This window comes from Heteronotia binoei, chromosome 19, assembly GCF_032191835.1.
Source record: "Heteronotia binoei isolate CCM8104 ecotype False Entrance Well chromosome 19, APGP_CSIRO_Hbin_v1, whole genome shotgun sequence".
In the NCBI taxonomy this organism is placed as follows: domain Eukaryota; kingdom Metazoa; phylum Chordata; class Lepidosauria; order Squamata; family Gekkonidae; genus Heteronotia; species Heteronotia binoei.
Window position 1 is genome coordinate 24,855,760 of NC_083241.1, and position 25,822 is coordinate 24,881,581.

General features: G+C 45.0%; 1 protein-coding gene across 1 annotated transcript in view; it reads left to right on the forward strand.

Moving 5' to 3' along the window:
- The window catches only part of FBN1 (fibrillin 1), a 307,005-nt gene that overhangs the window by 55,488 nt on the left and 225,695 nt on the right, over positions 1-25,822 (forward strand). Inside the window, 2 exon segments of the mRNA XM_060259853.1 lie at positions 14,488-14,583; positions 18,500-18,595. Coding sequence (XP_060115836.1) covers positions 14,488-14,583; positions 18,500-18,595 — 192 coding nt within the window.

Below are 25,822 nucleotides of genomic sequence, written 5' to 3' on the forward strand. Positions count from 1 at the left end.
AGAAAGCAAATATTTCAGTTCTTTGCCCTTGATTGGAAATTTTGGGGAGTGGGCAATTGGGACGGTGGTGGAATGTGACCAGGCATGTGTCTGGCCTGGTGTTGTGTTTTTAGCACCTTTCTCAGTTTACACAGAAATATAAGTTGAATGTATAAATTCCGTTTTACTGAGTTAGCTCTTTGATCTGTATGGCTTTCTTTGGAGCAGGGCTTTTTTTGTAGCAGGAACTCCTTTCATATTAGGCCACACACCCCTGATGTAGCCAAACCTCCAAGAGATTTCAGTAGGCCGTGTACTAAGAGCCCTGTAAGCTCCTGGAGGATTGGATACAACAGGGGTGTGTGGCCTAATATGAAAGGAGTTCCTGCTACAAAAAAAGCCCTGCTCCAAAGAAAGCCATACAGATCAAAGAGCTAACTCAGTAAAACGGAATTTATACATTCAACTTATATTTCTGTGTAAACTGAGAAAGGTGCTAAAAACACAACATCATTTATTTATTTTTATTTATTTATTTGGGATTTATATCCCGCCCTTCCCACGGATGGCTCAGGGCGGCTTCCAACAATTCATCAAACTTAAAAGTAAACAATTTCAAATGTAAAACAATTAAATAATTTAAGCAGTTAAAACATTAAAACAGAGTAATTCAGTTTCCTGTGAACAGATGGCTGGCCAGTTTCCTCCGGTTGTTATCCTAGCTAAATGTAGGCTAGGTATAGGCTAGCCGGAAGAGGGTCGTCTTACAGGCCCTGCGGAACTGCGCTAAGTCCCGCAGGGCCCTCACCTCTTCCGGCAGCTGATTCCACCATACGGGGGCCATAACGGAGAAAGCCCTTTCCCTGGTGGCTTTCAGGCGGGCTTCTTTTGGCCCGGGGATAGTGAGGAGATTTTGTGTTCCTGACCTCAGTGCTCTCTGGGGAACATGTGGGGAGAGACGGTCCTTCAGGTAGGCAGGTCCCAGGCCATATAGGGCTTTAAAGGTAATAACCAGCCCCTTGTACCGGACTCGGTATATCACTGGAAGCCAGTGCAGAGTCCGAAGACCCGGCTGAATGTGTTCCCACTTTGGGAGACCCAATAACAGCCGGGCCGCGGCATTCTGCACCAGCTGCAGTTTCCGGGTCCGAGACAAGGGCAGCCCCATGTAGAGGGCGTTGCAGTAGTCCAACCTTGAGGTGACCGTAGCATGGATCACTGTTGCTAGGTCGTCGCGCTCCAGAAAGGGGGCCAGCTGCCTTGCCCGTCTAAGATGAAAAAATGCGGACTTGGCAGCGGCTGCTATCTGAGCCTCCATCTTTAAAGAAGGCTCCAATAGCACCCCCAAGCTCCTGACCCTGTCCGCCGCCATAAGCGGCGCACCATCAAAAGCCGGCAGGGGGATCCCCCTCCCCGGGCCGCGGCGGCCCAAGCAAAGGACCTCTGTCTTCGTAGGATTTAACTTCAGCCCACTCACATCAGGCCTAATATGCAAAAGAGTTCCTGCTACTAAGAAAAGCTCCTCAGATTGGGGACTTCCCCCACACCTTTCTACTAAGGTAAAAGAGCAGAGACTAAATTTGGGACTTTCTGTATACAGGGCAAAATACTATACCACTGAGCCTCTGTGGCTCCTCCCCAGGTTGTTGCAAATTGACCCTATGTTTGTCATACTTCACAACAATGTTTTTAAAACCCTCAAAGAACTTCTGCTATAGAAGTTTCAATAGTTTAAATATATGCAAACGCCTCAGTCCTTAAAAGAATCACACAAAATTTAAAAGAATCATACAAAATTTAAGCTCCTATCTTAGGGTTGCCATGCCAGGTCCAACTCAGAAAATACCTGGGGACATTGGGAGTGGAGCCAGGAGACTTTCCCATTCCCTAAAATTAATAAATAAAAATACAGCAATGTAGTTCCCCTGTGTACAGTCTTCATTTCCTCAACCCCCCAGCAGCTGATTGCAGTTCCACTAAATGAAAGTGAACATGCACACATACACTCTCACAAAGCAGCCAAAATAAATACAGTATGCACACTTTTGTGATCTCACTGTGGCAGTTTTCTCACTGGAGCTGCTGAATATAACCATCTGCTGTATTTCAACCAACTTCTTCAGGCTAACAGGAAAATGAAAGCAGAGTAGCCTAGGGAGTGGAGTTTTCCTCCAAACAAATAGACGGATGTTGCTTACTTCTCTTCCTTTCACACACTCACAGGGAAACCCCACGTGGCTCTGCCTAGGCGCCCCACCCATTCAGCTCTCTTCTTGGAATCCATAATCACAGGATTTAAAGGCACACACAAAGTCCAAAACACAGGCAGTTTGTAGGCTTTTTTTAAGCCTGCACAGATTTAAAGGCACATGGTGGCTGTTGGGGTGGGGTTTCCCCTGGCAGCCAGCTGGCTGGCAGTGGGAAGGAGCCTGCAAAACCCGCTGGGACCTGGGGACTGGCAAGCCCATCTTACCTTGACAGAGAATAAAGAGTGAGTGGGAAATAATTCATTTTGCATATGCATCTTTGAAAATAATTAAAGCAAATTCTGAAATTCTTTTGTGCTGTTACACAGTTAGTATAAGATTCAGGTGGGCAGCCATGTTGGCCTGAAGCAGCAGAATAAAGTTTATGTCCAGTGACACTGTTAAGACCAACAGGGTTTTATTCGAGGTATAAACTTTCATGTGCAGGCACATGTCTTCAGACACAATATACAGTCTATAGTAATAATTCTCTTATCGCCATGGCCAACCGAGGAAGGCTATTCGCTAATATTTTGAGAACAAGCGATTGGCCCATCACATGTCAGCTAATGTCTCTGGCATAGGCTTGCCAATCCCCAGGTCCCCGCGGGGGTTCTTCCGCTTTTCCAGGCTACTTCCTGCCCCCAGTCAGCTGGCCGGCGGAGGGAAGCCCCACCCCCAGAGGACCATGTGCCTTTGCACCTCCGGAGGCTCCAGTCTCCAATTGAAAGGCTTCCTCTTGGGATGGGGTGTCTGTGTTACTTTGAAGAAGCTGGCAGCAACTCGTGAGTAGAGAGGCCAATCCCTCGCTTCAGTTGCCAGAAATGGTGGGGGGGGGGGAGGGAGGGAAATATCTGCTGAGCACTTCATTATTCCCTATGTGGAGATCGATTCTCTTAGGGTATAATGGGGAATTGATCTGGAGGTTTCGGGAGCTCTGGGGGAGTTGTTTTTTGAAGTAGAGGCACCAAATTTTCAGTATAGTATCTAGTGCCTCTCCCCAAAGTACCCCCCCGAGTTTCAAAACTATTGGACCAGGGGGTCCAATTCTATGAGCCCCCAAAGAAGGTGCCCCTATCCTTCATTATTTCCTATGGAAGGAAGACATTTAAAAAGGTGTGCTGTCCCTTTAAATGTGATGGCCAGAACTCCCTTGGAGTTCAATTATGCTTGTCACATCCATGTTCCTGGCTCCGCCCCAATGTCTCCTGGCTCCACCCCTAAAGTCCCCAGATATTTCTTGAATTGGACTTGGCAACCCTACTCTGGCATCCTGTTGGCTGACATCCCTGCCCTTCCTACTCAGGCCCTGGAATGTGGAACAAACTGCAGAAGCAGTCTTACCTCAGAGACAGTCACATGTCTTAGCTCTTCTCTGCTAACCAGCTTCAGAAAGGGCTGTTGAGCTCCTGTGGCCTCCTAAAAGGCCCTATCAACAGCCCACACAGATGGCTTCCCAGCACACACAGCCTCAGAAGGCTACTGCAATAGCCAGGGAGCCTGGCACCACCTCAGAGGGCATGGCTGTCCCATCTTTAGTGTCTTTCACTCCCTCCTCTCCTCAGCCTCACCCCAAGATGGTTGCCTGAGAAAGAGATAGGGAAGCCTTTGCAGGGTTGTTCAGATCAAAGGGGGGAGAGAAATGAGGAGAATGATGTCAGCTGCTTTGGCTCCTCCCCCACCACACACACTGTGAAGAAAGACTACCCTTTTCCCTCGAGGCTTCAGGGTTGCCAGCTGCAGGTCAGGAAATTTTAGATGGCAGGGATCAGCTCCCCTTGAGGTGTGGGGGTGGGGAGTGAATGCCTTCACTTGATTGGGTGGGAAGACAGCAAGGCTGGGGGGGCACTCGCCCAGAGGCCTTTAGTGGTACCTTTCCAGGTTGGTGGAAAATTCCTAAGGGATCACTGTAGGCCTCTGAAGGAAAGGCCTTTCCTCATGGGGAACCATTGTTGCCAGTCTCCAGGTGAGGGCTGGAGATCTCTCAGAATTACAATTGCTATCCAAATAGATGGCAGAGATCAGCTCCCCTTGAGGTGGGGAGGGGGAGGGAATGCCTTCACTTGGGTGGATGGGAAGACAGCAAGGCTGGGGCGGGGGCACTTGTCCAGAAGTCTTTAGTGGTACCTTTCCATCTTGGTGGGAAATTCTTGGAGATTCTTTGTTGGAGTTTTAGTAGGACATATGAATTAGGGCTTCAGAATGGGATCTGCCAGACCCAGGTTCTTGCTGTGAAAGCTGACTGGGTGATTTTGGACCAGTCATAGACTTCCAGCCTAACCTGCTTGCAGGGTTGTTGTTCAGATCACTTGGGGGGAGAGAATGATGCAAACTGCTTTGCCCACCCTATTGTGAAGAAAGACTGTCATTTTGCTGTGTAGAAGCTGCAGGGTGGGGGAAGGCAATGGAAAGCTGAAGTCAGAGGGGCAGATAAAGGAAAAGAGATAGGGTTGCCAACTCCAGATTAGGGGTGGAGCCTGAAGAGGGTGGGGTTTGAGAAAGGATAGGACCTCAGACAGGTACAATGTCATTTCCTTCTGGGGAGCCAGTGGAGATCACTCAGATTTACAACTGCTGTCTAAATGGCAGAGATTAGCTCCCCTTGAGGTTGTCGAGGAGGGGGGGGAGTCAATGCCTTCACTTAGGTAGGTGAGAAGACAGAAAGGGTGGCAGGCACTTGCCCAGGCAGTACCAACCTGATGTAGCCAATCCTCCAAGAGCTTACAGTAGGCCCTGTGAGAAGAGCCCTGTAAGCTCCAGGAGGATTGGCTACATCAGGGGGATGTTGCCTAATATGCAAAGGAGTTCCTGCTACAAAAAAAAGCCCTGAGTTTGAAACATAACATTAAACAAGTATTAAAGCTACTGTTAACTTTGTTACCACAGTGTATTTAAATGCTTTGGTAATCATGTGGGAATGAAAATTAATAATTGGCATTTGTTGTTGTTCAGTCGCACACTCGAGTCCGACTCTTTGCGACCCCATGGACAAAGTCACGCCAGGCCCTCCTGTCTTCCACCATCCTCCGAAGTCTGCTCAAATTCATGTTTGTTACATCAGTAACACTGTCCAGCCATCTCATCTTTTCCCGTCCCCTTCTTCTTTTGCCTTCTGTCTTTCCTAGCATCAGGATCTTCTCCATGGAGTACTCCCTTCTCATTTGGTGGCCAAAGTATTTGAGCTTCAGCTTCAGCACCTGACCTTCCAGTGAACAGTCTGGGTTGATTTCCCTTAGGACTGACTGATTTGATCTTCTTGCAGTCCAAGGGACTCTCAAGAGTCTTCTCCAGCACTACATCTCCAAAGCATCTATTCTTTTGCGCTTGGCCTTTCTTATGGTCCAGCTCTCACAGCCATACATTACTACTGGGAATACCATCGCTTTAACTATATGGACTTTAGTTGGCAGGGTGATGTCTCTACTTTTTATTATACTGCCCAGGTTCTCCATAGCTGTCCTCCCAAGGAGCAAAGGTCTTTTAATTTCATGGCTACAGTCACCATCTGCAGTGATCTTGGATCCCAGAAATGTGAAGTCTGTCACTACTTCCATGTCTTCCCCTTCTATTTGCCAAGGTGTGATGGGGCCAGATGCCATGATCTTAGTTTTTTTGGTGTTGAATTTCAAGCCTACTTTTGTGCTCTCCTCTTTCACCCTCAACAAGAGGTTCTTTAGGTCCTCCTCACTTTTTGCCATTAGAGTAGTGTCATCTGCATATCTGATGCAGTCTTTTTCCCGGCAGTCTTAATTCCAGCTTGTGCTTCATCCAGGCCAGCATTCCGCATGATGTGCTCTGCATATAAATTAGATAAGCAGGGCGACAATATACATCCTTGTCGAACTCCTTTTCCTATTCTAAACCAATCAGTTGTTCCATATCCCGTTCTGATAGTTGTTTCTTGACCCTTATACAGGTTTCTCAGGAGACATGTGAGGTGGTCTTTAAGGACTTGCCACAGTTTGTTGTGATCCACACAATCAAGACTTTAGCATAGTCAATGAAGCAGAAATAGACGTTTTTCTGATACTCCCGTGCTTTCTCTGTAATCCATCGAACATTGGCAATTTGATCTCTAGTTCCTCTATCTCTCTGAAACCCAACTTGAACTTCTGGTAGTTCCCAATCTACATACTACTGAAGCCTAGCTTGTAGGATCTTTAACATGACCTTGCTGGCATGTGAAATGAGTGCAATGGTGCAATAGTTTGAACATTCCTTGGCATTACCCTTCTTTAGGATTGGAATATAAACTGATCTTTTCCAATCCTGTGGCCACTGTTGTGTTTTCCAAATTTGTTGACATAATGTGTGCATCACTTTAACAGCATCATCTTTTAGGATTTTGAATAGCTCAATTGGAATACCATCATCTACGCTCGCTTTGTTGTTAGTAATGGTTTCTAAAGCCCATTTGACTTCACACTCCAGGATGTCTGGCTCAAGGTCATCGATTTCACTGTCATGGTTGTTTGAGATCCTTCTTGTATAATTCTTCTGTGTATTCTTGCCACCTCTTTCTGATCTCTTCTGCTTCTTTTAGGTCCCTACCATTTTTGTCCTTTATCATGGCCATCTTTGCATGAAACGTTCCCTTGATTTCTCCAATTTTCTTGAATAGATCTCTTGTCCTTCCCTTTCTATTATTTTCCTCTGTTGCTTTGCATTGTTCCTTCAGGAAGGCCTCCTTATCTTTCCTTGCTGTTCTCTGGAAATCTGCATTCAGTTGGGTGAATCTTTCCTTTTCACCTTTGCTTTCACTTTCCTAATTTCCTCAGCTATTTGTAAAGCCTCATCAAACAGCCACTTTGCTTTCTTGCATTTGTTTTTCTTTGGGATGGTGCTGATTGCTGCTTTCTGTACAATGTCACGAACCTCCGTCCATAGTTCTTCAGGCATTCTGTCTATCAACTCTAGTTCCTTAAACCTATTCTTCACCTCCACTGTATATTCATAAGGGATGTGATCAAGGTCAAACCTGAATGGCCTAATGGCTTCCCCAGTTTTCTTCAGTTTAAGCCTGAATTTTGCGATGTGTAACTCATGATCTGAGCTGCAGTCAGCTCCTGGTCTTGTTTTTGCTGACTGTAAGGAGTTTCTCCATCTTTGACTGCAGAGTATATAATCAATCTGATTTCTGTGTTGCTCATCAGGTGATGTCCACGTGTAGAGTCGGCTTTTAGGTTGTTGGAAGTGGGTGTTCGCTATGACCAGCTTGTTCTCTTGACAAAACTCTATTAGCCTTTGCCCGGCTTCATTTTGTTCTCCAAGGCCAAACTTGTCAGTTGTTCCAGTCACCTTTTGACTTCCTACTTTGGCATTCCAGTCCCCTATGATGAGGAGGACATCTTTCTTTGGTGTTAATTCTAGAAGGTGTTGTAGATCTTCATAGAACTGGTCCACTTCAGCCTCCTCTGCATCAGTTGAAATCAGTTTGTGGCTTAAGTCCCTACCTTGTCTGACGGATGAAATAATTTCCTATGTATATTCCAATCCTTTCTGTTTTCCCAAGATTTTACAAACTTAAATTGGACTGCACATTTAAAAACCCTGATACAACTTCTTTGGTCGTTTTCGCACTCACCTTAATCAGCAGCGACAACCCTCTTCACCGCGCAGGATCTCCGCGGATTTCACACTAATTGCCGCGGAGCACCCAGAAGAGCCGGAAAGTCCCGGCGCTTTTGCGGCGCAAATGGAAACCGCCAAAAACCAGTTTCCGTTTGCACCGCAAAAGCGCCGGGACTTTCCGGCTCTTCTGGGTGCCCCGCGGCAATTAGTGCGAAATCCGCGCAGATCCTGCGCGGTGAAGAGGAGCGTCGCTGCTGATTAAGGTGAGTGCGAAAACGACCTTTATGATTCTGTCTAGGATGGTATCTGTAAATCTCTTCTAGCTAGTTGTTTTGAAGATTTGCACATCCTGTGAGCTAAATCTAATCCCTGTTAAAGTCCCATTTACTTCCATGACCGAGAGTTGTTCATGTCCACTGTTAACCAGTGGAATTTATAATTGCTTAATTTGGGCTGGATTGCGCCCCTTCTCTTTTATAGAGGACTGATAGCATTATTATTGCAACTTCCTATGGAACCAGAATATAAACAAAGTTGTTAACAATTTTTTTTGAGTAATGTCTAATTTTAAATCCAATTTTTAACTATTTAGTTAAATAGTTTAAATAGTTTAGTGGTGGCTTGGTTTTCAGAATGGAACAATAGAAATCAACTCTAAACAGGACTGTTGCTTCATACCAGTGTTTTTCAGTGGTGGCGGTATGACAAAAAGCTGGTAGTATTCTTGGTAAAGTGTTTCATCTTGTGAATTATCCAGCATGGCTTCTGGGCTATAGTTTATAACACCCTAGGCAATTATTTTGGAAGGGGCTTGACATGTCAAGGCTGTAGCATGATCCAGCATTCTAACCACTACATCACACTATTCCATATTGCTCAATGCAGTTCTAGCAAGAACAGTTATTTAAAGCAGATCCAGAATTAAAGCAACATTGGAAGAGCACAACAATTTAGACAAGATGTCAAGCTTGGTTTAAGGCATGCTAAGGCCCTAAACTGTATCCAGTTTAAGAGGCCTTGTAAATTACAAAAAGTGTATTATCCTAACACTGAAATACAGCAATTTTTAAAAGAGGCCCCTTGATATTCCGAGGCCCTGAACTGTAAGTCCAGTTTTGCAGAACATCCTTAAAAAAACTTTGATTTATATTTTTCTCCTTGAAGAGTGGCAGAGATGTTACAACCCCTCATTTAATTGGACAACCCTCTCCAAGGGTAGAATTCTAGCAGGAGCTCCTTTGCATATTAGGCCACACCTTCTTGATACAGCCAATCCTGATGTAACCTTGTAAGCTGTTGGAGGGTTGGCTACATCAGAGATGTGTGGCCTAATATGCAAAGGAGCTCCTGCTAGAATTCCACCCCTGGCCCTCCTCATAGGAGTGGGACTATCACAGAGAGAGCCTACGTTTCAGCTGTCATAAACTTGACCTTCCTCATCAAGGAGACAGCTAGTGACTCCTGCTCAGATGAGTGGAATGCTCCCATGGGCCCTGGGGTCAGGCAGGCCAGAAATATTTGGATCCTGGCCCATAGGGCTACTATACATGAGTTTATTCCAGATTGTGCTCTGTGTTGGGTGGTCTTGGTATTTCAAGAGGGTTGTGGTATTGATCTGCAGTAGAAGAGCTAGATTTGAGTCTAGTAGCACCTTAAATAGACCAACAAGATTTGAGATGTATAAACTTTCAAGAATCAAAGCTCCCTTCATCGGATACAAGTATTTCAGAATCTCAGAAATATGGCTTTTGTTAGGGTTGGGAAATTTCTAAGTTTTGGGGGTAGAGCCTGGGAAGTGTAGGGCTTGGGGAGGGGCCTCAGTGGGGTATAATGCCAGCCCCCCAGATCCCAGCAGGGGATCTCCTGGTTTTGGGGGCTTCTCCCCACCACGGACCAGCTGACCAGTGGGGAAAATACTCCCCCAAACAATACAATGACATCACCCAGAAGAGATAGCATTGGGTGAGGGACATCACATGGGAGACACTCTGGTTTTTGGGCAAACTCTATGGTTTAAGCCCATTTTAACCATAGTGTTTGCCAACAACCAAAGTGTCCCCTGTGCAATGTCATCACTTCCGGGTGACATCAAGCATTGAGGATGTTGCATGATGTCCCTGCCCAGCCCCAAAACACTCCCCAAATTCCCCCACCAGACCAGCAAGGTGACTTGGCAACCCTATGCCACTATTTTCTCCAGAGGAAGAGATCGCTGTAGTCTGGAGATCAGATGTAATTCCAGGGGATCTCCAGGCCCCACCTAGAGGTTGGTAACCCTACAAAGTTGTTGCTGTATGAACAAACCTGAAAGGAATTTTGGGCTTGCGCATGCTTTCTCCCTTCTCCCATGTGCTGCAGATTGGTTAGCAGATTTCTCAGTTTTTGTAGCAAACTCTGTTAGCATCTGATCTAGCACACTGTAGGTTGTAATTCTCTTGTAAACCAGGTTAGCAAAGTTGTAACTTTCTAGCTGATAACTTGCAGGTGAAGAGGAGGAAGAGAGTGTGAGCCCAAAGCTGCTTGTGAATTTCACTGATGTTTCACCAAACCCCGGCAGCAGAGCATCTGAACCATATCAAGTTCTCTCTGTCAGTTGTGGCCTGGCCTTTTAGCAGCACTGCAAGAAAAAGAGGGGGGGGGGGACTAAGTGTAAAGGGGGCTGCTTATTAAACATGCTTTCCAGGGGTCGTTTTGTAGAAAAATAGGTGGTGGAGCTCATTAGCATAACTCATTAGCATTTGTTGCCCCTTCACCAGCCAAAAGCAACCCGATGCAAGAAAGGGGAGCCCCAGGCAAGCAGGGCCTGCTTGGGCTGGCTAGAGATCCAGCCAGTCCCAAGCAGGCTTCACTCACCTTGGGCTCTCCTTGGCTGCCCCCCCCCTTCAGTCAAAAGGCAAGCAAGCCACCTACCACCCAAAATCACACAAGAAGTGGAGAAAGGGTGATGTGGGCTTCTCCAGGAGTTAATGAGGGCTGCTGGGGGTGTGGCAAAGCCCCTGCTGGCTGGCTGGCTGCCCCCTCTCCTAACCCAGGGATTGTTATGCAGCTGCACCTACTATTCAATAGACGAGGTATAGAGTTGCCAAGTCTAATTCAAGAAATATCTGGGGACTTTGGGGATGGAGCCAGGAGACTTTGGGGTGGAGCCAGGAGTAAGGGTGTGACAAGCATATTTGAACTCCAAAGGGAGTTCTGGCCATCACCTGTAAAGGAACTGCACACCTTTTAAATGCCTTCCCTCCATTGGAAATAATGGATTGGAGCACCTTCTTTTGGGCTCATAGAATTAGATCCCCTTGTCCAGTCTTTTTGAAGCTTGGTGGGTATTTTGGGGAGAGGCACTGGATGCTATACTGAAAATCTGGTGCCTCTACCTCAAAAAACCAGACCCCCTCAGAGTCTCCATAGGGAATAATAGAGTTCCCAGCAGACATTTCTCTCCCCTCCCCCTGCTTTCTGATGAACCTGAAGTGGGGGGAGGGCCTCCAAACCAGGGGACCCCTGCCCCCACCTGGGGATTGGCAACCCTAATGAGGTAGGTGGGGAGGAGGTGGGGGAACCCTCAGAAACGTTCAGGAGCTGTGCTCCTGTGAGCTCCTGCTGAATTCAAAGCCTGGTGCTTTCATAGGTAATAATATTAATGATTTAATAGATTTTGCAGTAGTTTTAAAAAAAATAGTAAAGTCATAATTTTAACTTCTGTCTGCCCGGATCACAAGATGGCAAATATTATGCAAGTGGTCAGACCGGCTGTTGGCTTTCTACCTGTCCAGGAAACACACAGCAGTTCCTTGTTATGGCTTTGGGTGTTGTGTCTTTTTGAACGCATCAGCCAAAGTATTGGGTGTGCGGCAAAAAACCCCCATGAACCTGACAGTCATCTTTTCTTGGGAAGAGCTTTTTCATGTGGTTCCTGTTGAGATGGAATCTGTTTCTTGGCTCCCTGTTCCAAGCGTCTGCTCTAGTTGGCACCAGATCTCATGCAGCGGAGGAGAGAACGAAAATGTGAGACCTTTTTCATGGCAGTAAAGAACCCAGGGTTTTCAGCACGCGTTGGCCTTTTCTTCTGTATTATCTAGACTGGGCGACTGGAGCGTTTTTAAATTTTCAGGCCGAAGAGAGTAAATTCTACATTTTGACTACTGGTTGGTAGAACAGGATGGATTGTGACAGGGATTCGGCATTTTCTCTGTTAAAAATCAGGACTGCTTAACCTATTTTCCACATTATAAAACTATAAACAATGCGTACTTCACTGCTTTTATTCCCTCCCACCCTGAATAAACAGATCCAATGATCTGGTTCTGCACTGAACTTGTTAGTTTAATTACCACTAAATGTATATATGGGTTTCTTAACAGAACTGCAGTGACCCCCCCTTCTATAGCCTCAGTTTGCATCAGGACAGTCACGACCATTGGTTGTTTTCAGTCTAATACTGGAATCTAAGGCTTCATTCTGCTCTGTTTGCCTTCTGAACTATATGATCTTGAACAAATAACTCTGGTTTCCCAACATTTCCTGGATCCCTTTGCTCAATAAGTCAAAAGTCCAGTTGCACCTTAAAGACTAGCAACATTTATTTCAATATGAGCTTTCATGGGTCACAACTCCCTTCCTTACCACATTTTAAGAAGGATATAGACAAGCTGGAATGGGTCCAGAGTAGGGCGACGAAGATGGTGAGGGGTCTGGAGACCAAGTCCTATGAAGAAAGGTTGAAGGAGCTGGGGATGTTTAGCCTGGAGAGGAGGCGGCTGAGAGGTGATATGATCACCATCTTCAAGTACTTGAAGGGCTGTCATAGAGAGGATTGTGTGGAATTGTTTTCTGTGGCCCTGGAAGGTAGGACCAGAACCAGTGGGTTGCAATTAAATCAAAAGAGTTCCCGGCTCAACATTAGGAAGAACTTCCTGGCCATTAGAGCGATTCCTCAGTGGAACAGGCTTCCTCAGGAGGTGGTGGGCTCTTCTTCCTTGGAGGTTTTTAAACAGAGGCTAGATGGCCATCTGACAGCAGTGAAGATCCTGTGAATTTAGGGGGAAGTGTTTGTGAGTTTCCTGCGTTGTGCAGGGGGTTGGACTTCCAACTCTATAATTCTATGATATGTTATTTTGCAACTCTGCAGGGAAGCCCTAATTTGCTATATAAATCTTCTCCCCCCACCTCCCCCAACAATAACTGGATGCAGGGCTGTCTTAATGCATGGGCCTGATGGGCACTTGCCTGTAGGTCCCATGAGCATAAGGGCCCCATACTAATCTGTGTATGATGCAGCACTAATAACCAGGTATTGATAGTTTGTGAATATATGAATGGATAAGCAAGTTGAGAAAATGTTGAATGTAGTCTTGTAGACCTATACGAAGATCCTTTGTATAGGTCGACCATTTACATTTTTATTCCTGTGAATAGTTGTCGTAGGGGTCCAGTACACTGTTTTGCCTGGGGCCCATAATGCTGTTAAGACGGCCCTGCTAGGATGCCTTCTTGGTTCTAGTACTTAGTATTGGCTTTGGAAGATGTGCTCCCTTTGGTGGTTGCATGAATGCAAGAGATTTGTTAGGTCTGCTATCCCTGCAGGGTAATTGTAAAGAGCTTTCGTCAAACCGTTGTGTTGTCAAATAGCTATTTAAAAGGCGAAAGCTTTGGAAGCCCTCATATGGAAGCAGAGTAACGTGCCTTCCTGAAGGGTTGGCGAACCCTTCTGGTAGGGAAAGTCAAAAGAATCTGGGCCTTCAATGTGTAGAAAGATAAGAGTTTTATCAAATTACGCCTGGCAGGTTTTGTATTTTTTTTTTTAGCAGGAACACACAAGAACGCAGTTCCAGCCAGCTTGGCATCAGGGGGCGTGGCCTAATATGCAAATGAGTTCATGCTGGGCTTTTCATGCAAAAACAGTCCTGTGTGAAACAACAGTGATGTCAGGGGGTGTGGCCTAATGTGCAAATAAATCCCTGCTAGGCTTTTTCCTACAAAAAAGCCCTGTGAAACAATGGTGATATCAGGGGTGTGTGGCCTAATACGCAAATAAGTTCCAGCTGGGCTTGGGCTTTTTCTCCCTCTTCTTTAGTAATAGAACTTGGGGCCACCAAATGAAGCGGATGGGCAATAGATTCAGGAAGAATAAAAGGAGGTAGCTTTTCACTGAACATGTAAATGATCTTGTGGAACTCACTGCTAATGAAGCAGAGTGATGGCTACTAGCATATATGCCTTTAAAGAGCATTAGGCACGTTCTTGGAGGAGAAGTCTGTCAACAGCTTTGAGAAATGGTGACTTTAAAAGAGTATTTCCATAGTCACATTAAGTAAACCTCTGAGTATCAGTGTTTGGAAGCAATTCTGGGGAGGGCCTTGACCTCTGTGCCCTGCCTGCCGGCTTTTCAGGGCAACTAGTTGGCCATTGTGTGAAACAGGATGCTGGCCTATTGGATCGCTGGTCTGATGTCACAGGGCTCTTCCTGAAACTCCATTGTTCTTTTGATAACAAAAGCCTGTTGCAATCATTCCTTTTCTTGCCAATTCTTGCCCTGGGATGTATGTTTCCAAAGACCACATGGACCGTTAAGCATTATGGATTGCCATGTGATTGTGGTTGCAGTCAGTATTAGAATTACCATTGGTGCTGATATTCCAAATGACACTTCCACAATTTAGTAATGCATTGGTGTCTTTTTTCCCCTCCCAAGTGCAACACTGCAACATCCGGTGTATGAATGGGGGCACATGCAGTGAAGACCATTGTTTCTGTCAGAAGGGATACACGGGAACACATTGTGGACAGCGTAAGTACACCATCGTATTCCGTTTTTGGAATGTGCAGTTCAGCCATGAGAAGAGCAGTAAATTCATTATTATCAACACATTCTGGGGTCCTGGTTGACTAGCACGTGACTGCAGAGGTTGCCAACAGAATTCTTTCTGACAAGAGCAATTACATGATCATCAGACAAATTCATAATAATTGGATGTTCCCTGATGTTGCATTCCTAAAATTCTCATAAACTTTGGGAAACTTTCAAAGCACACACAGGCTGATTGGTTTAGAGCTTTTGAACTGCAAACTGTGGGTCGGGTTTCTTCTGCATGTGCACAGCAGATCTCAGGCTCATAGGGGTTGTTCACAGAATGCACCGAACCCTTTTCTCATACACCATGTTGGCTTTTGCAGTACGCTGATGACACCCAGCTCTATCTGCTAATGGACGGACGGCCTGCCTCTGCCCCAGAAAATCTAGCCCAGGCGCTTCAAGCCGTGGCAGGGTGGCTCAGGTTGAGTCGTCTGAAGCTGAATCCGACGAAGACAGAAGTCCTTTGTCTGAGTCGTGGTGGCCTGGGAAGGGAAATCCCTCTACCAGCTTTTGATGGGGCGCCACTGATATCGGCACCCAAAGTCAGAAGCTTGGGGGTGCTACTGGAGCCCACATTAGCTATGGAGGCCCAAATAGCCACTGCGAGATCCGCCTTTTTCCACCTTAGGCGGGCACGACTGTTGGTTCCTTTCCTAGAGCACAGCGACTTAGCAACTGTGATTCATGCAACGGTCACCTCGAGACTAGACTACTGCAATGCCCTCTACATGGGGCTGCCCATGTCCCGAATCCGGAAACTGCAGCTGGTGCAGAATGCGGTGGCTAGGCTGTTATTGGGTCTCCCCATGCGAGACCGCATACAGCTGGGGCTTCAGAGAATGCACTGGCTACCAATAGCATTCCGGATCCGCTACAAGGTGCTGGTTATTACCTTTAAAGCCCTATATGGCTGAGGACCTGCCTACCTTCAGGATCGTCTCTCCCCACATATTCCCCAGAGGGTACTTAGTTCCAGATCACAAAACCTATTATCAATCCCCGGGCCAAGGGAGGCGAGATTGAAGGCTACCAGAGAAAGAGCCTTCTCAATTGTGGCCCCCCACTGGTGGAACCAACTCCCAGAAGATGTCAGAGCCTTGTGGGACCTTGCGCAGTTCCGCAAGGCCTGCAAAACAATATTATTTCGAATGGCCTTCAGCCAAAGTACATAGATGCCCAATACCACTGAATGTATTCTATTAATTTTAGCACCAAAACTGTTTTTTTAAAAAATTGTATTAATAATCTTGAACTGTTTTAAACTGTTTTAACTATTTAATGGATAATAGATTATTGTAACTGTTTTATTATCTTGTTGTTGATGCTGAAATGTTGTTAGCCACCCTGAGCCTGCCTCGGCGGGGAGGGCGGGATATAAATACGAAAAATAAATAAATAAATTTTTGTGGTGGGAGTGCTGCTGCTGGGCTGTGCCCTTGGCAATATGCCCAGGTATTCTTGGTCATTGTGCCCATGCCCTGCTTGCTTTTGCATAATATGCTCCCAGAATGAGTCTGGGTTGTTCCATGGGTGAAGGTTGTAGGAACAGCAGGTGCTGGGTCCAATGCAGGCAAAGGAGGGAGCATTTTGCAGTGCATGCGGTTGTAAGGGGGAAGGTTATACCTTCTGCTTTCCACGTGTGCTGACATCTTGCATTAATGAAGTTGCAACAGATCAGGAGTCAGATTACATACAGCTATAGCTTTCCCCTGGTTTCTCCAGTTAGGTCATAGCTGTATTCATAGCTAAGTTTTTTTTTTTTTGGCAACACATGAATTAATTTATAGTGTGTATTTGATGGGTCACTCATGCAGTTTGGCATTCACCATCAAAGGCTTGCTTGCTGGTCAAGATGAGTAAGTCCCAGGTCATCCATTTTTCAGTGAATGGCTGTGCCAAGCCAAGTGGATTTGTAACAATGCATTTAACTGCAAATCATGCTTTTAGAAGGAAGGCTGTAACTCTTTTGGGTGGATGGGTAGAAGTAAAAAGCTCTCATCTCTGACAATTAGGATATCTGCCTTTCAAGGCAGCATGGCTTAGTGGTTAGAGACTTGGCGTCTGGGAGGCCAGGGTTTGAATCCTCATTTTGACATTGAATCGCACTGGGGTTTCTTAAGCTAGTCATATTCTCTCAGCCTAAACTATCTCACACGGTGGTTGTTGTGAGGATAAAATTGAAGGAGGGGAAAATGGCATTGCTGTAAACTTCATTTGGGTCACAACTGCAAAGTGGGGTATTTTGACATGCCTTCTTATCCTGCCTTTCCTCAGGGCAGTTTACTGTAATGTCCTTTCCTCCATTTTATCCTTCCAACAAAAACACTTTGCAATAGGTTAGGCTGAGAGAAAGAGAGTGACTGACCCAAGGTGACCCAGCGGGCTTCACGACAAAGTGAGGATTTGAATGTAGGTCTCCCAGATCCTAGTCTGACACTCTAACTACTACATTACACCTGATATTTAGTATAAATAACTGAATAATGGCCCAGAGACACTTTTGTGACATAAGGTTCTTTTAAGGCAGCGGACGTTTTCCATCATTGAGTAACAAAATCCTCAGTGTGGTGCCTGAAATTGGCCGCAAGTACTGCTGGAGAGTGCACAATTACTCTAAAGGACACCTAGATAACTATTCTCATACATTTCACTGGATTCTTGCGCACTAACTTTGTTTGTGGGTCACAGCCCATTTCATCACATTGATGCACTGAAGTGATGAGCTGTGCCTCACAAAAGCTTGTGCTATAAATGAATTGGTTAGCCTTTAAGGTGCAACAAAACTCTTTGTTGCAGCGGACTAAAACACCTGCCCTCTGGGACTGAACTTATCTTGTTGGCAAAACTGGAAAAGTAAATAGCTTACAAGCTTTTATTATCTGCCATGGTAATGGTGCATCTCATCATTTTTTTTCGCTCCTTGTGGAGTCAGATGTGCAGACACACGCAGGCGCAGCATGGTGACTGTGTAATAGGACTGCCAATATGATTGTAGGGGTGGGTCTACACACCTGTGGCAGGGAATTAAAGTTGAGAAGTACTCGGAAGGGATTCTGCATGTGGTTGGGAGAAATAGGTGGCTTTTAATAGCAAGAATTTTCTTGTCTGCACTTAAGATAGGTCCTCAGGTAACTCCAACGGTACTTGTATCTCAGGCCCAGTTTGCATAATTGTCAGAATCCTATGGTAAGTCTTTTCCTGGGTTATATCACTTCAGGTCACGGGACTGTACGGTCCCTGATGGATCTAGAGAAAAATCTTCTCTGCATGTAGAAAATCTGTCCTTCTCCCAAAAGTATTAATGAGCTATTATCAAGATTTTTTTCCCATAAGAGAAGCACTGAAACTTGAGCAAAGAGGACCAAAGTAGATGTTAAGACATCGACAAGTCCAACCTGTGGGCAGTGCCGACATCTTAGAGGTGTAGTTGGGCCACTTAAAAATGCTACAAGGGCCTACAGCCCATTGGGGCTGGGTGATCTTTTCCACCTCCCTGCCTTTTCAAGTGTCAAAAGCAGGGCTTTTTTGGTAGCAGGAACGCCTTTCCATATTAGGCCACACACCCCTGATGTAGCCAATCCTCCAAGAGCTTACAGGGCTCTTCTTACAGGTCCTACTGTAAACTCCAGGAAGATTGGCTAGATCAGAGGGGTGTGGCCGAATATGCAAAGGAGTTCCTGCTACATAAAAAACCCTGGTCAAAACTGCATTTTTAAATAGCCTAATTCCCTCTAAAGTGGTGTTGTGGTCCGTGGGTTGGAACCATGAACACCATAATGTTGAATTAACATCTAGAACTTTCACACACTGGGGAATCATCCTGTTAACCCTTTTCTCCCTTCACTTGCAGCTGTCTGTGAAAGTGGATGCCTTAATGGAGGGAGATGTGTTGCTCCAAACAGATGTGCCTGTACATATGGCTTTACTGGACCTCAGTGTGAAAGAGGTAAGTGGGATTTTTTTTTTCTTTCTGTAAGGAATAGGAAAGTTGCAGACCTTGACTTATGTGCAGAAATATGCTAAACTGCTACTATTCTGCAGTTAATTGTTCAAACATTTTATCATTCAAAGACTGATTAAGCATAAGTAAGATTTTTGTATAAAAAACCCAGCAGGAACTCATTTGCACATTAGGCCACATCCCCTGACATCACTGGAAGTGACATCACCCATTCAGTAGGTTACTCTCTGCATATTGATACAGAACAGTACAGTGCCATCAGCAGCATTTCATGGATGTGAGGCCTTGTTTTGCACCCCCCCCCCCAAACGCAGCCTTGGGGAGAGAGCTGCGGGTAGTGGAACAGGCAGTGGCAGGCCGAGCTTCTCCCAGGAGGGGGTGCTCGTGGGCGGCTCTGTGTCTCTCACTCTCTTCACAAGCCCATTGGAGGCTGGAGGCGGCAGAGAGGGTGAGAATGCGGTCTGGGAGCATGTGGCTGCCTAGTACCTTCACTCTGCCGGAAGGTTGAGCTGGAGCCCTGGCGAAGCCAGTCAGACCCGTGTTCCTTTGCATTCCTGCTCAAAAAAAGGCCTGAGGTCCTAGAAGACAGACAGCTGATGTGTTTTGTGTAGGCAGTGAGGTACATGGTATTTTCTTAGCAGCCACTGCAATTCAGGGTAGCTTCACGTGCTACAACAAACTGAAAATGTGGAAAAGTGTAAACACTGTAATAAATACAAGCACTTTTAGTGCCCCTGCCCTGATCCATCCAGAAGAATTGTCTGTCTTGGAGGAGGTGTATAAGATTCTGTGGCGGCTCATCTTGGGTTCGTTTGAAATGTTCTCTGTCTCATTGTAGTATGTGAAATCTCCCACATTTCCTCTATTGCTTCTGTGTTTGCTGGAAGAACTGCAGGAAGGGGGGCAGGAAAGTTGTGTTCCACTAACAAAAATGTCTTCTGTTAGCAAAAGACCTAGTCTGGGTCCAACTCAATGTGTGGCTGTGTGGGAGGAGTTATCAAAGGTAGTGCCAGTTGGCTAAGAGGAAAGCGGAGCAAAAGAACAAAAAAATGATACAGTGGGGAAAAGAATAGTTTTTTTCTCGAAAAAGATTTACTGGAACTCTCATGAGGGAAATGAAGGAGAAACACACGGCTGCCCCTCATGAATTTTTAAACATTTTTTTGAGAATTTTGTTTCTACAAAAAGGTTCCAGAACTCCATTCTGCTGTGCACCCCCCTCCAGAAATAAAAGCCCTGGACTTTTATTTCATTATATGGGAATGTGCACATTTTGTCTACACTTCTTGGGGGAATAGTCTCAAGCAGTTTCTACAGCCAGAGAATAATTCTGTTATAATTCTGCACCATTGTTTTTATTCTTTTGCTCTGTTGTTAGTGTGGCCCTCATCTCCTACATTTTGTAAGGGGTGTGTTGTGAATTCCATTGAGATTTAGGGATGTGGTACTTTGTTCTTTATCTCACTTGGCCATTTCTGCTGATACTTACATTTACTTTTGGAGAGCTGTATAGATTTAAGTTAAGGATGGGAAAACCAAGATGGGAAGGCTCATGAAACATAGGCATTTGTTTTGTTCCAGATCTTGAAGTTAAAGACAAAAGAAAATATAATTCCATACTTTTTAAAATGCTCAGTGTTTAATATGCAAAAAGTGTCCTGGGCAATTTTTTTTTTTTTTGCAAACTGCAGCTACAATCAAACACCAAAATTACACTCTTTCCTGCCCCTTGACTTGGTTTGTTTTGACTAGCTTTAGCAAGTTCTTCTCTTAAATTTGTATGAATTTGTTATCAGTTTTGTGAGACTACCTTTTTTTTTGTGCTTAGGTAGCCATAGCAACACACAGCTGTTTCCACATGAGAACACATCCTTGCTTATCTGCTATGCTAAGCAGTTTCAAGGAAATTAAATCAAGTTTAACAGCATTCTGGAGAGAGATGACAGCAATAGCTATTTAATGGCAATTATCTTGTGGGCTGTTTGTATTCCTAAGGATAACACATGTTTTAATTTGAGCAAATGGGCTAACGTGCTGTCTGGACAATTCATATGATAGATTACATATAAAGTAGACTGTTATATACTCAATCAAGCAAATCCTTTTAACTCCTCCACTTTCCCCCCCTAAAATATACATAACGTTGCAGCTTTGATCACAGTGGTTTAGTCTGCTCTACAAGACTAAAAGGAATGTTCCCCATGCTGTTCAGTCTCTGTGTAAAACCCGTGTGTGTGCCTTATTTTAAATCATTTAAATAAAACCAGCTCTATCCAAATCACCAGGTGATGCAGTAGAGACTTAGAACCAGTGTCCGACTGCTGTAGTTACATGGTTAAAGGCAAATAAACTGAAACTGAATTCTGACAGGATGGTGGCCATGATGGTTGGGAAAGCTTAGTTCCTGATGAGCATGGTTCTCTGTGAAGAGCCTAAGGGTAATCAGTCAGTAAGCTTTATTGCTGGTGAAAGAAGGTGATGCAACTGCCAAGAAGCCATTTTACTGACTCCACTTAATTTGGAAAATGGCCTCTACCTTGACTTTGGTGACCTGGCCCCATGGATCCATGCTCTGCTTACTTTGAAGCTAGGGTACCTTAGAAACTGCAGCTGATACAGAACACTGTTTCCTGGCTACTGTTAGGCACTAAGCAGAATTCGCAGATACTCCATTAGTTACTGATCAGATATGGGGTTCAGTTCAAAGTTCTAGCTATCACCTACAAAGTGCTTAAAGTCATTGGATCTGCACTAGGGCTGCCAAGTACCCGGGCTGGCAGGGGGGATCCTTCCCCAACGTCGCCGGCGCAGTGACATCACTCACAGTGACATCATCATCACAGTAACGCTCTAGCAATTTGGGAGGGAAAACCTATTGTACCATAGAGTTTCCCCTCCCAAATTGCTAGAGCATCCGGGGAAAACCATAGAGTTTTCCTGGAAGCTCCTAGAGCAGCTGGCGCGTGATGTCACTTGGAAACCCTAATCTGAGCACCTGCAGGACTGCCTCTCCTGCTATGCTGCACTGTGACAGCTCCTCTTATCTAACCAAACTTTCTGAAAGTGCTGTCCTGCAACCAGGTAAAATCAGTAACTGTCTGCTCTTGTGCGTTCTCTGTGGTGGCTCCTATGTTATGAATTCCAATAGAACTGTGCTGTAATGGTTCAGCACAGAAGGTGACTTTTATTAGGGATATTTCCCCTCCCTACAGTGATAGTCTTGTTGGCTTCAACAGAAATGTTTTCTTGTGGTGCTGTTTTTCTCCCTCCCTTCTGCAGTCCCAGCCCAACTGCATGATTTTGTTTTACTATATGTTGTAGTCTGGTTACTGACTGATCCACCTTGACTCTCATGAAGAAAAGCAGATGATGATGATGATGATGATCGGGGTGGAATTCTAGCAGGAGCTGCTTTGCATGTTAGGCCACACACCCCTGATGTAGCCAATCCTGCAAGAGCTGACAAGGCTGTTAGTACAGGGCCTACTGTAAGCTCCAGGAGGATTGGCTGCATCAGGGTGTGTGGCCTGATATGCAAAGGAGCTCCTGCTAGAATTCCACCCTTGATGATGATGATGAATTTGTCATAGTGGCTGTGGATTGTTTACAATGCTTCCTTACAGGGATCTCCATTTATCAAACTATTAGAAAAGGGATAGGTGGCACTCAAGCATGCTGAGTATAAAAGTCACTGTGGTTCAGGGTAAAAAGGTTACAGACATACAATCTAATCTAAGCAGCACGAATACCTTTATGGAATAATCAGTCATTTTCTTCCTGAGCAATTGCTCCAAGTGTTTAAATACATAGAATACATTTTAAAAGTAATTGCATTTCACAGCAAAGCTAAACAGATCACTGATTGCTATAAACCAGGGGTCCTCAAACTTTTTAAATAGGGGGCCAGTTCACTGTCCCTCAGACTGTTGGAGGGCCGGACTGCCGTTACTGTACAAGGCCGCGGGCCGTCAGTTCTCCATCTTCTGCATCTCTCTCCCTTCCCCACACCACACACCCTGGCCTGGGAACTCACCTCACCTTGGTATCACCTCACACTCTGTCTCTGCCGCCTCAGCCCAGTGCCGGAAGTGTGCGTTGCTAACGCGAGTTTAGGTCGAACGTCACTTCCGGTCTGATTTTGCCATAACCCAGCGGGCCGCATAAACATCCTCAGCGGGCTGCATCTGGCCCGCGGGCCGTAGTTTGAGGACCCCTGCTGTAAACTGTAATATTCACCTGCAAGAATCAGAGCGCTGAGTAATTTGGAACAAGGAGGCGGGCAGAGCCTTTCAGTTACTGCCTGAGTTCAATACATTAACCAAGGTAAAAATAATTCCGAGTAGTAATCTGTGAAAATGTTGAAAGTTGAGCTAATGACACGGGTACTCAATTCCACAGGGTTTTTGTTATTGTTTTAAAACTTCTATTCAGAATACTCAAGAATCTGATTAACAACATAAAATAAAACAAAAAATACAGTGTAACATTGAAAAATAACTAAAACACAATACTTTTTATTTATTGAAATGTTTATATCTCATCTTGGAGGGACGGTGGCTCAGTGGTAGAGCATCTGCTTGGGAAGCAGAAGGTCCCAGGTTCAATCCCTGGCATCTCCAAAAAAGGGTCCAGGCAAATAGGTGTGAAAAACCTCAGCTTGAGACCCTGGAGAGCTGCTGCCAGTCTGAGTAGACAATACTGACTTTGATGGACCAAAGGTCTGATTCAGTATAAGGCAGCTTCATATGTTCATCTTTTCCTCATGTTCAAAGCGGTATAGAATAGGTTTTTTTTAAATTACAGTTCAACCCCAAAATAAAAAACTCAAATGTCTCTGCCTACCCCCTTAAAGATGCAGGACAATAAACTAAAACAGCAGAGTAAAAACAAATATCACTATTTTCAAAAGTGTGGGCACTAAAACCAGGAGTATAGAATTAGCATAAAAACAAGCTGAGGGACTGGACAGCTGATGGGTTAAAGCAGGGATGTCAAACTCATTAACTATGAGGGCTGAATCTGACATAAATAAGACCTTGTTGGGCCAAGCCATGTTGGGTTGGGCCAGGCCACGTGTATACCTATTTATGATTAGGTAGCAGAGATATAAACTTTATAAAGGACAAAGACAAAGATTAAAAAAAAACCCTTAAAACCATCCTTAAAATATTAGCACTCATTCTTAAAGGTGCTTTCTTTGTATTTCTTCCATGGGGCCCAGGGAACTGGGCAAAGGAAGTTCTGGATCATCCCTTCCTTCCCTAGGAAACCAGGAAGGAGAGGAGCCTCAGCCAATAGAAGGAAGAGAGGCTTGGCTCAGTAGCTTTGCTGTGCCTGGCAAAACAAGCTCTTCCTCCCCCCCCTTCCTCCCCAAGGGAGGAGCCTCAGCCAATGAAGAAAATACAGATTTTGCTCTGTAGCACCTGTGCAAGCTGAGATGCAGAAGGAAGCAAGAGAGAGGGAGAAGGAAGCAGATGACAGCCAGTTGCTCAAGGCCCTGATAGGAGCGCTCTGAGGGCCTGAGTCTGTTTGATACCCCGGGATTAAAGCATTTAATGGAAGAAGCATTAGCTTTTGATTGATCCAAGTGTGTGCTTTGTGGGGATTAGTAGAATTCCCATTGATGCTATTAAACTCTGTAAATGTACCAGTGTGCTAGAAGTACTGCCGATATTTTTGCCTTACACATGATTTCAGCCTTTTTGCAGTTTTCAGGATTGCAATGTTTGTTTTCCTACCAGTGAACTGTGTTGTCACAAAACCCTGATTTATTTAAAGGTTGTAGCACATTCCATTAGTTGTATTTGCTGTTGTTGTTAAGAAAATAAGAGAAGCCATGTTGGATCAGGCCAATGGCCCATCCAGTCCAACACTCTGTGTCACACAGTGGCCAATATTTATATATACACACACATACATATACACACACACACACACACGCACACACACTGGCTAATAGACACTGATGGACCTCTGCCCATATTTTTATCCAATCCCCTCTTGAAGCTGGCTATGTATCCGCCACCACCTCCTGTGGCAGTGAATTCCACATGTTAATCACCCTTTGGGTGAAGAAGTACTTCCTTTTATCCGTTTTAACCTGACTGCTCAGCAATTTCATTGAATGCCCACGAGTTCTTGTATTGTGAGAAAGGGAGAAAAGTACTTCTTTCTCTACTGTCTCCATCCATTCCATGCATAATCTTGTAAACCTCTATCATGTCACCCCGCAGTCGATGTTGTTGTTCAGTCGCACAGTCGAGTCCGACTCTTTGCGACACCATGGACAAAGTCACGCCAGGCCCTCCTGTCTTCCACCATCCTCTGAAGTCTGCTCATATTCGTGTTAGTTACATCAGTAACGCTGTCCAGCCATCTCATCTTTTGCCTTTTGTCTTTCCTATATGTATATTGAGTATGGTTCTGCAGTCTTTTCCACAGCTGGGGGTGGATCTCCATGGGCAGATGACCAAAGGTATGCCAAATTCATCACAATGAAGAATGCTAACATGATATTTGAGGTGATGTTTAAGAAACTAAAACATGGATTAAATAGAGGAAGTACAGTGGTTTTGGAAGTAGGTTGCAGCAGAACTTATATAACTTAAATACCTAATTCTGTGTACCTTCAGGAGAGCAGAATAGTGGATCGTTACGAAGATCCCTTCCTTATCATGAAGCATTTTTACTTCTGCTACTGTGCTAGCAAGAGCTGTCCTTGTGATAACAGCAGTGCTGGAACTACTGAGCTGACAGGTAGACAGAGTGGTCCGCAAAACTATTGTCAGATAGACAAGACATTATTACGCTTTTTTAAAAATTTCAGGCCTTTGAATACTGCAGGCAGTGCCAGGACCATGCAGTAGCTTCAGATGTGGAAGTCTGAAGGTAGAAGTTCATTGCAAGAACCTGACAGTTATACCCCATTTATTAAAGATTTAAAAACAAACCAACCTGGCAGTTGTGACAAGGGTGCAAATGGCTTCTTGTGCCGCTAGAGGAGCTGTGGTGCTGTGGAATCAGTTGTCATTACCACTTCGGATGATTGTAAAACTGAGCCTGCTTTGCTGGAAGGTTGCGATCAAAATTGAAATAAATAGATAAATAAAACGAAGAGCTTGAATGAGCCTTGAATCCTTCTTTGCAGCGAAAGGTTGTATCTGTTGCAAGGGTCTGATGATGGCATGAGAGCAAATAGTTTACAATAATTCA